The 11,904-nt window shown below is 34.8% G+C and overlaps 1 protein-coding gene across 1 annotated transcript; it reads right to left on the bottom strand.

The window, feature by feature from the left end:
- Positions 1-1,761: 1,761 nt before the first annotated feature.
- LOC105342231 (uncharacterized) lies at positions 1,762-5,734 on the bottom strand. The gene is made up of 2 exons (XM_011449110.4): positions 4,664-5,734; positions 1,762-2,651 (listed from the first exon to the last, which is right to left on the bottom strand). Exons 1-2 carry the CDS (start codon positions 5,607-5,609, stop codon positions 1,975-1,977), a joined length of 1,623 nt encoding a protein of 540 aa, XP_011447412.3. The 5' UTR covers positions 5,610-5,734; the 3' UTR covers positions 1,762-1,974.
- Between the last annotated feature and the right edge of the window lie 6,170 nt (positions 5,735-11,904).

The following is an 11,904-nucleotide window of genomic DNA, read 5'->3' as shown; positions in this document are numbered from 1 at the left end:
GAAATAAATTTTTTGAAGCAAAATGAATTACTGACATGGCTTTTTCTTTCATTTGTCAGATAAAAGAAAAAAATAGACAGAGTGAAGGTGTTTGAAAACTGATTAAGAGAACTCGATGGTCGTGGCCATTTTTAGACTATTTTTATCTCCTTGAGAAGAGATCTGTATAAAGATCGAGGAAAATGATCCAACTTTAAAGCTAAAATATTTTGGTTTTTTCTCTACTAAATGTTAGTTTATGGCCAAAAATATCAAATGTCAAAGCTTTATGCAGGTCTGATGTTTGGTTTGTTGACCATCCAGTCTCCTTAAAATATATATATATTTATTACCTAATCAAAGGGATTTTGTTGTTTTATTACAAATTGAATATTTGCGTCTATTTTGAACTGCCGGTCAATAGACTGTGATCAATTGAACCGCTGGTCAATAGACTGTGATCTATTGGACCACCGGTCAATAGACTACGATCTATAAGTATTGGACCGCCGGTCAATAGATTGTGATCTATTGGACCGGCAACGTATATCAGAACGCGTGTACCGTGTATGTTATAATGTTACATCCTTTCACAGGGAATGTATATTCCTTTACATTGACGCTGTTTTTAGTACTTGGTGAAACCAAATTCAATGTTATCAAAATGAAGTATCAAATAATCAACAGTTTTAAAGCCTCATATAAGGTAAACGACTACCGGTATTTAAAAATCTAATGGGTTGACGACTCCTCCTTCTTTGTGTAAACTAATATATTAAATTGAGATGTTGTAATGAATGCAACAGGTTTGGTGCATGTAAAAGATGAAAAAAATGTTTTAGTATATTGCATAATGGCACGAAAACCATCCGCAATATGCAAATTGTAAACCCGGAAAACTAAAAAAGGAATGAGGTAATAAAACAATTATTTAATGCTTGAGCAGTCAATAGACCAGAATGTTTTCCCTTGGTGCAGAGAACAGCTCAGTATGATCTATTTTATTCCCCCGACAGTTGGCCTCGGGCAATAGATCATTGTGAGCTGTTCCCTTCTTCACAATGTAATTTTTGTATATATCTTCTCTACACTGTAAACACAGTTTATTGAGAATAAAGTTCATTGTCATTGCCCTGCACCTCGGGAAAAATATTCTGGTCTATTGACTGCTCAAACATTAAATAATTGTATAATATAATACATGCATGTATCCCCAAGTTTAGCATGTACAGAAATAGAAGGTGGGAGTTGAGGTCTCCCTCCCCCCCCCCCCCCTGAAAAATCTGATGAAATGAATTCCCGTTTACAAAAATACCAGGCCTCAGGATTTTAAAGCAGTTTTAGTCTGCAGAGTCTGTAAGGTGTATGTTTTCTGTTCCTAAGTATTTGAAGTTTTCTCTTTCTCCCCCTCTCTCTCTCTCTCTCTCTCTCTCTCTCTCTCTCCATTGCATAACTTTTTTCTTTCAAGTTGCTAATCACCGAGGTACATTTGTACATTTAGACAGAGACATAAATGTCTCTGATTTAGATGACAATCTATCCTAGTTAATTTTACTGAGAGATTGCAATTATAACACGATTTTTTGAAATAATTTTCATTACTATATAGCTTTTTTTCTAAGTGAGTTTCTAACATTTTGATCTTCTCCTTCTCCGCCTGAAAGTTGACTTTTGGATGTCTCAAACATACCTGATACAGGAATCTTTACAAAAACCCCGCTTCTGTCCATTCTGAGCAAAAGTTATCGTTCATTGATTGCGTTTTCGAAAATACACAACATAACCATTTTATCTCTTTTAATATCAAAATGACTATTATTATACAAGTATGAACACAAATGATGATAACAAATCAAAACTGGATGTAACTTTAACACATTCTCTCTCTCTCTCTCTCTCTCTCTCTCTCTCTCTCTCTCTCTCTCTCTCTCTCTCTCTCTCTCTCTTTTGGAATTGTAGAGAAGTTTGATTATATTCATTTTGTAAAAGTAAGTTCTATTTTGAACGCCAGCCTGTCTTAAGCTTATTCAGTTTCTTGATTTGGAAATTTCCGAGACAGAACGGTTCCTCTTTAAGGTCGTCATCATTCAAGCACGCCAAGAAATTCCCGTCCAGCTTTTCGTCGACACACACCTCCGCCAGCTTGTCCAGTTTGTACTCCTTCAGGAGAGCGCATAACTGTTCCACTCCCAAATGATGAATAGAATTGCTATGATCGGAATCTGCGGACACAGTCAGTGAATCCGTTGGCAACGACCCTGACCTTTTGCTGATACAGCTGACCTTGACCGGAGTTGTTGGTATCGTGTGCGATTTCTCTCGGACTCGCGGGGGAAGGGTCGGACTGGGCACTCTATCGTAATTCATTTGTCCTGTGGTTGGATTCACTCTAGGTTTTACGGGGGCGGGGTCAGAAATGTTGAGAACAGAAGGCGGGGTCACTCTTTCTGGCTTTGATCCGTTCGGCGGCTGGGTGATGTGTGTTGCACAGGTTGGACTAGACAATTGTGGAGGAGTGCCCAATCCTATTAATGCGTCATAGCTACCCGTCTTACTTCCGGTCACGTTTGTGTCGTTAGATTTCGCGGGGTCCCACAGCTGTATATACTCGTCAAACTCGCGTCGGCGTGGTGGTGGATGCTCCTCTGTCACAGATTCACCCTTTGTCAAATCTGCACAAAAAATGGAAAGAAAAAAAAATAATGAATGCATCTTACCGGCGCTCCGTCGATTACATAAAATGATTCACGAACAGCCTTAAAATATAAACCTTGACACTTGACTGGTTGAAAGCCGTCAGAGATTATTAGATAATAGTACGGAATAGCAAGAATGGACATTTGAATCGTCCAAATTGTAGCTTACATGTGATCCGGAAAACCAAAACGGAACGCCTGTCGCTGATAAGTTAAAGTGTCAAACTTCGCAAAAGGAAGAGGAAATTCTGAGGAACCAGTCAATACTAGAAGAGCCAATGGCTTAATGAAGCTAAACTTGATGAGGTGGTTAAAAAACCTGCTTTGTTATGCGGAACATGTTTTTTTTTAACAACATCGGGCGTGTAAAATTAATTATGGCAAATTAGTATTTTCCTTGCATTTCCCCCAAGTTCAAAAATGCTCAAGTATATTTTGGGGGTGTATATATATACTATTAGTTACATATATATGCCATGGATGTACATACGGCAATTATAGTTTTTAAAAGGTGTAATGTAAATTATGCATAACTAGCAACTTCCCTGCGTTTCCCAAATTCAAAAGTGTTCATGTATATTTTTGGGTGTAGTTACCAAAATAATTACGGCAATTATGGTTTTAAACTGTTTGTTAAAATTGTACAACTGTTACAAGGATAGCTAAATATATCATAGTGACCACGACAGTGATGAGTAAGGATCTCGCACTTCATACGGACTCCACCTTTCTCCAAAAGTTTTTGTAATATTTTCCCACCGGCACCCCGTCCCCTCCCTGTGTAAGAGAGAACTGACCGAGGTCGAACTGTTCTTTGACTTACTTAGTGGTTTCATGGTTTGGGGCTCTCGAGTCGGTTTCTTTACTGTGTTATGAAATTATGGTCTTATATAAGCCGTATTATTATCATATCTTCTAAAGGGGAATGTCTTTGCTTTCCTTTTTTATTGTAACTTTAAAAGAATATTTAAAAAATGTTAACTACCGTAATAGCACTGACAGCTAATACAGTGTGAGAAATCTAATGACCAAATACTAGTGACTAATATCATGACCAAGGTCACGATTTCCCATTAAAAAGTCGCGCTTCCATCCCTAAAAATGAAAGAGTTCTATATAGGTACAGGGATACATGCAACCATAATTTGTGTGTGTGTGTGTGTGTGTGGGTGTGGGTGTGATTTCAAAGTATTTGAATAACACATATTTCTGCGTGTTTGCTCCCACAGTACTCTTTTATCTATTTGAATAACACATATGTCTGTGTATGCGATTTTTCAGTATGTGTACCAGTCATTGGGTTTGTTTAATCTATTTGAGACTTTTTTGCATAAGATTTTATTTTTGGTTTCAAATGATTTATTTCCTCCATTTCAAAATTGTCTGCAGGGTCTTGTTTGTTTAAAACCTAATGGAAATGGATGTTACAAGTTACTGCAATTGTTATGCCTAGCGTGTCAAATACGTTCAGGTATGGCATCATAACATTACAGAGATTGTATACATGTACTTTAAAAAACTATCACCGTTACATTGAGATCAATAGTCCAGACTTTGTAAAACTTGTGCACTCTTTCTGTAATCGAGTTGAACCTGTCTGGGTTAACCGACACACACTTGGGCAGACACAAAGCATCGTTTTTGAAACGGGGGGGGGGGCAGGCTCATCCAAAAAATCTTGTGACAAGCAAAAAAAATACTTATCCGGGGGGGGGGGGGTGTAGCGTAGCGTTGGGTAGCCCCCCCCCCCCCCCCTCCCCCCCCCCCCCCCCCCCCCCCCGTCCGAATGCTATGGCTGCTGGGAAGGGTTTACTACCTTAACACTGCAGCATATGAATTCAAAATTCAAGGTACAAATGCAAAACGGGATTTCGACGAAAAGAGAAGTTCATATCAACAATTGCACGACAAAACAAGCTCTAAAATATGCAGAAATTAGAAATGCAGTGGCAACGTAACAATGATTAAATGTCAGAGTAAATACTTGCCACTGGAGCCGGGCTGTTTGTCGGTTCCTTTAAGAGTGTAAGTCTGGATATTATCAAACGTTGGTGTCTCTGGAAAGGCATAAAAAGGGCTGAATATTTCTATTTCTTCCATTGTGTTTTTGAGAACTTCCACATGGACGTGAGATAAGTCTAGGTTTTCGACAAGGTCGCAAACAACATTCGAACACTCGCGGACGAATTCGTCAATACATTCCAAATTACACTTTCCCAGGTCTGCTAGAAAAATCATTTTATTGGATAAAGAGGACGCAAGAATCTCGTTTTCTAGCTTTTTGGTGTCAATAAGGTGTTGGTCAATTTTGGGGTCACAAAATTTCAGTTTTCGCGGCAAATTGAATCGTTCGACAATGTCTTGCATGGAATATTTTTCTGTGTCTTGAATAATCTCCATTTCACATCGTAATGTGTTTGGCAAAATGATGTCAAGTCCAGAGTTTGGTCCGTCTTTCACTGTACAGCAAAGCATCTCACCATGCAGATCCTGTGCGTTTGTATAGTCCTCTTGGGAACAAGAATTTCCTTTGTATTCCCGAATTTCCTCCACTTCCAGTAAACTTCTCTTTTCGAGCCGGATGCTCTCACAGTCACTTTCCTTTTCAACAATTGCAAATACATCTGAAGTCGGGAGCAGGAATCTTGGAAAGTCCTTCACAAGTTCGTCTATGGCTGTGTACTTTTTTCCTATGCAATGAATATCGTAAAACAGTTCCGACGTGTCAAACGGGATAAACCCTAGTTCTTGTTTTAAATCGCGAGACTCTGTTGACTTTAAACATCCCTTTACTATTATTTGCCTCTCACACGAAAACACAGCAATGCATTCACCGGCCTTAAACGTCCGCCATCTAGGTATGCGGAGACATCCCTCTGTGACTCTCAGGACTTTAGGCAGCTCGACATTTTCTAACGTTTGTAGGAAAGACATCTTGTTTGCTGGCCCTTATCCTTCAGTGTGAGTTATACGCTTCAACAAGGAAGTGTGTATTAAATGCGATTTGTTTGCTTAGTTGATAACACAAACCACAAACAGATTTTTTTGTATACATGTACATACGTAAACCAACAATGTTACAAAGGACAAAAGTACTTTACTAATACTTCCCTCATGCGGTATCTGATAGGCAGATCATGTACTATTTAGGAAAAGTGATAAAAATTACCCTCATTTGAAAAACCAAACGAATCATAACAAATGCCCACGGGCTACATTGCTCGCCGATGCCGCTTGTCGGGTAAATCAATGTTTCCTGGTTTATTTTCTTTGATTAAACTCTGCCCCCCCCCCCCACACACACTTTCCCATTGGAGCCAAATCTGACTTAAGTTTTTGTAACCTCTGACTATCGCGGCGAATTTATTTCGCGGGTATCAGGAAATTAACTGGATAGTCGCGACTAAATTCGCGTGCAAGATGTAGATTATCTGGGGGGGGGGGGGGGGGGGGGGGTCCACAGACACTTGAGGACTTTTTCAAGGCAAGGATATCCGCGATGATGACTTCGCGAACCGCGTGAAAATTTCTAGCAAAATATCTAAATAATACTTGGTTTACAATATTTTAACATGTTATTAAAGAATCAATCGTTGCATTTTGAATTTTATTGCGTCATAAGATGATCAGTATTACACTTGAACTGTAATTGGCGTCAGATTAACCCTGTTATTATATTCAATTTAACATCAGTTATAATCAGCAGATCATTTACATTAAGTATGGATCATATCCTGTAGGAAATTCTTTTCTCTAGAGGAAATATATTTCGTGTAAGATTTTTTTTTTAAATTCTATTGGAGTTTCAAAATTTTCTGTAGAAAAAAGTATAAGTACTTTGAAATTTATTATTTTTCTCAAGGATATTTATTTTTAACTACAAATCTCACCTGCCAGGTGAGACACACTTACAAACAAAAGTGGTTGTTTATCCTCTAGTCAATGGTCTATCATTAGGTATGTATGCAATTTTACAAAACTGCTTCTTAAGCGGGTGAAAAAATACCACCCTGACACTTGCATAATTATGTGGCACAGTGTTTTATATTTAAATTATTTATCTATGTCTGTATGATAATAGAATATAAAATCAGGCCCCGGGGCCAAAAGACTCAGACGGGCTCTCTTTTGATCTAAGTCTCCCCTTTACAAATATATGTAAGAAAAGTGAGACTCCAATTGTTGCTTTTTTCCCTTGGATTTACGTAGCATTAAGTGAATTCACTTGAAACTGAATTACATGCTGTGAATATATGGACAATCTAAACAGGAAAAGAACATCACAGGAAGTCCAATACAGACACGAAAAGTTGTTTAAAAGTTGAATGTTCCTTTAAAATTACGGATTGTGTGCATGAAATATTTCCGTAGAATATTAAAACTGAAGAATTCTTCCGCATATCTAAACCAATTGGTCTAACGACTCTAAAAAAAGCACTGAGCATACACTTTATTATATTATGAACCTTAAGTTGACTTATTTTTTTTTGTATGTTCATTAGTTTATATAATAAATATGATATAAAGTATTTTGATACACCATTTGAATAAGCTTGCGTCAAGGCCACTCCACTATCTGTTCATATATATATATATATATATATATATATATATATATATATATATATATATATATATATATATATATATATATATATATATATATATATATATATATTATTCTACTGGTTAAAAAACACAGGTATCGATTCCATTGAAATTAAGTGATGGCAGTTAGATATTATATAATGCTTTAATTACTTAGTTCAATCATGTGACACAATGTGAGTGTATTATTGCCATCGACATAAACTATCCATGAAATTCATTGTTACTGATTTGACTAGAAAAGCAAAACTTTTTTGAGCGTTGAATTTTACAAATATGTCACTTTGGGGCCATGCTTAAAGAACTTCGTATACTTTGGTATTTTGAATGAATGACATCAGCATTCAGACACCTAGCGTATATATATATATATATATATATATATATATATATATATATATATATATATATATATATATATATATATATATATATATATATATATATATATATATATATATTCGCCGAATAATAATAACAGTGTCTGCATAACATTTTTGCACCCGCGTAAGGCGTTTTTTCCATAAAAAAAAACAATGTATTGTTCATGTATTTAAGACATACTAGGTAGTGACAATTTATCAACATTTGGCAATGGTGTTTCTTGCCTAACAGTTTTGAAAATAATAATGTTGACCTGGTTGGAAAATAAACTTAAGAACTTACAGGAGTGTTAAATTCGGCATGTTGTATCTTAAGGTTCAAATGGTTTTTACAAACTACGTGAGCATTGAATGCTTATTTTTGGATATCGTCGGACGTATAACACACCAGGTCGTTCAGACAAATTGGATTTATGAATGGTATGACAACTTGTCTGCACGGCCTTGTATGTTATAGGACCGACAGTCATTAAACATGTTATATAGTTCGCTTCCGCGTCTAAAAATTTAGTGCCAGAAACTTTGTCGACAAATATTTTTTTTATTAACGAATATGATTTAACGATTATTTTTCACAAGTACATATCAAATTGGTTATGTAAATTTGAACGTTTCATTTAGTTTTACAATAATAAATCTATTCAGAGCGCGTGGTGACGTTTACTTTCGTTGTGCTCATACGCCGTGATTAGGTTTGGAGTGTTATTGAAAATAGAATGTCTCAGATTTTCAATTTAAACATAAGGAAAACTTTACCTGAGTATAAATATTAATAGTGAATTAACATCTATTGCAGTCTGTGAGTTTAACACCTTAAATTGTAACAATAAAGCTAAGAATATCATCATCTCACTTGGTTTCCAGATTTCCAAGTATTTTCTCATGATTCTGAACATGCGTATTTATATCTAGTATTTATAATTGGTAAATATAACAATACCAGCGAAGAAGATAACAAGCTTGGGTGCTCGTGAAAACAATTTATGTATTCTATGAAAAAAAAAAACCCAGGACAAATCCTTCTATATATTCGTTTCTTGTTAACTAAACATAAGGTTCTAAGTTACACTAAACATTTTCAAATGTTTATCAAAGAAAGATCTCGTTAATTTTTTTCTCGACAAAAAAAAATCCCAAAACGAGAAATAAATATAATATGTATTTTTCTTCAATTCCGGAAATGTATAGACTTCAGACTTTTCATTCACTGAGTACGCCGCACATTGACCGATTTTATAAGTTGCGCAAACTTAATCTTGATGCGATCAAAGGTAGATGATGCTTACATCCTTTCAAAGAGATAAAGTGGTAGATTCATGCATGATAGTAATTTAGCAACATTGACACCCCTCCCCCCTCCAAAAATAGAGAGGATAAAAATAGAATACATATTTCTTTCTGATGAACAATTTGTTCTACTCTGTTTTGAAAGAAATCTGGCAGGGAAATTATAAAACTTTTTTTGTAATATTAGTTATAAAAACTTAAATCCATACTCCATATATCAAAAGTCATTGCTATACTCAAATACCTTACAAAAAACGACAAAATCTAAGATTACGCACGCACCTTTTATTAACTTTTTACTCGCGCAAATTTTTACCTCGTTATGTACACAATACACAATGTGCATTTAAACGAAAAAATGATATGATCAATTGCAAGGACTTTCAATCCACACAAGAAATGTGTTAAACTCAACACACAAATAAATTTCCCGATGGATTTTGTAACTAAAACGAATTGCAGATTGTAAAAAAGCAAATAGTCACATTTGTCTTACGACACTCTTAAACTCATTAAGCAAATACATGTACTATAATACCGGTATATTGGTACTCGACTTATATACAAGGTACTCAAATTCTGAAAATGGAAATTGAAATTCTTTTACATCTTTTTACTCTATTAATAAACTATAAAGAATAACATATAGTCACATTAGATACTTGCAAAACAATGATTTAAATATCTTACACAAAAATTGAAACAAAAATGCGAAATTTAGAAAAATTGCTATTTATCAAATTAAAGCCAAGCCCGATTGAAATAAAATGATCCCGATTCGAATAATTTCAACAACAAAAATTTACAATAAATATCTCAATTTTGAATTATAAAATCAGTAAATGACCAAACTATTTTACAGCTAAACAAGCTGATTTCTTTTTATTTGTAAAATTGTGATACATTCTAACTTCATGTGATCTCATTCGGGATCAAATTAATTACAATCGATTCAAATTTTAAATTTTTCCGATTAATAAATAATTATATTGTGCGTTAATTGATAACAATTCTTTTGCCCCAATATATTCTGTTCGCAGCAAAAACGATGATTCCGGTTTCTGTAAAATATATATATATATATACAAAAAATTCATATAAACTAATTGGAAGCCAATATCGGTGTCACTTTTGTTGAATCATTTCTCAAAAATGACTTTTCGTCGATCCATGCAGTGGTATGTCGAGCCACCTTAAAAATTTGACCTTGGAACTTAAACTTGGGTGGGCGGTGTTGCCCATGTGTCTCTTGTAGTACTAGTAAGTACCAGGTTGTCTTTCCTTTAAATTTTAAATTTGAAACATCTGTACGTGACCCACAATGCATTTTAAAGTAGCACTGTCTAATACCTCGCCAGAGTCAGTCTCTATGAATGACGTATATCAGTTATCTCCCTAAAGTTCTTTGTTTGTTATTAACTTATGACTAAACAATTTATACGCTCAAAATGTATAAACAGATTTGGAATATCCAAAATGACTGTTTCGTAAATATCCGACGGTGCAACCAAGATGACAAGTAAGTTTGTGTGTGTAAGTGGTTTGACTAACTACCCACATCTTTCCTTCCTCACTAAACCCACCTTGAACGAAACTGAGAAACACGCACCGCTATTTCGGTACTACGTGGTTATTCCGATTAATATTGTTTTCTTATTGGCTAGTACAGTCTGGTATATTAAATATTTGTACTTTTATAAATGAATACAAGCAATTTTAATCTTAAAACAAAGTTATGAAGAAGCCGAACAGGAAGTCGCACAAAAAACCTCAGATAAAGAATACATACGTGTATAATGTCATGCTTCAAAACTGATGAAGTGTTTTCTTCTTATCGTCACGAGAGAGAGAGAGAGAGAGAGAGAGAGAGAGAGGGTATCGTTCGAGTTCGAGTGAAAACATAATCAATAAATTTGTATAACTGTAGTAATTGATTTTTTTTATAAAGACAAAATTTCTTATAGTGTGTTAATTATGATAATAATTGCGAGAAGTTTTGCCTTTATGGCATATATTTAAGGAACAAAGAATCATTCTTTGATCGAGTATATTATGAGATGATAATTTCGGCCGGGGCGTGGTTAAATCCAATAAAGCCCGACGGGCTTTATGATAGATTTAACCTAGCTCCTACCGAAATTATCATCTCATAATATTTAAAGAATGATTCCTGATTACTTACCTTTATATTATTTCAATTTTTTACACTTCAAAACAACATTTTAAAGGCACGCCCATTTTGTGTTGCTCATATTATATGAAAGTATTGGGTTGTAGGCTTCAAGATCGATTCGTAATGTTATCACAGACAAAGACAGTAGAAAATGATGTAAATATTAGTATACATTGATATCAATGTATCACTATGAATGTATAGAAAATTAGCCAGTATATATTGAATATAGATTATCAGTTAGCTATCATTAAAACTGATAAATCATTTCATATTTAGCTTATGTTGCCTGTAATATGGCTTATAAATTGATGATTTTAAAAGAGTAGATTGAAAGTCTAGGAATGTCTTTACTCGTATTGACAGTTGATTCAAGTCGGGGCTTTAGTCAAGCGATAATCGAGAACTCGTTGATTTTTTTTTCGAAAGTACGCATCTTTTTCAAATCCAATAATGCTACTCTCACATACATTTCTTGAATACATATATCTAAATCAGAAATATTAATAATCTTTTATTAGTTTGTAATAAATGAATTTGATTTAAATTAATCAAAATTATTTAATCTTGATATCCATTATCAAATGTACTGGCTTTTTCTCTTTATGGTGACGCCTATGCATACTGCAAAAAAAAGCCAATTTTTCAAAAATCTTCTTCTCTACTCCCACACAAGTGGAGAAAAATCTGGTTGCATGGTTACTATGTCCATGGAGCTCTATACCAAAAATTGTGAAATTCATGACCCCTAGATCAGGGGTTCAGGCTCTTGGGTGGG

Source organism: Magallana gigas, chromosome 8 (assembly GCF_963853765.1).
Source record: "Magallana gigas chromosome 8, xbMagGiga1.1, whole genome shotgun sequence".
Taxonomy (NCBI): domain Eukaryota; kingdom Metazoa; phylum Mollusca; class Bivalvia; order Ostreida; family Ostreidae; genus Magallana; species Magallana gigas.
The sequence above is the reverse complement of the archived record's forward strand: the minus strand, read 5'-3'. Positions and strand labels throughout refer to the sequence as shown.

Excerpts from the sequence above, each read along its gene's own strand:
- LOC105342231 (XM_011449110.4), bottom strand. The coding sequence starts at position 5,609 with ATGTCTTTCCTACAAACGTTAGAAAATGTCGAGCTGCCTAAAGTCCTG. Across the intron at positions 2,652-4,663 it reads CAAACAGCCCGGCTCCAGTG|ATTTGACAAAGGGTGAATCT; the intron begins GCAAGTATTTAC and ends TTTTTTGTGCAG.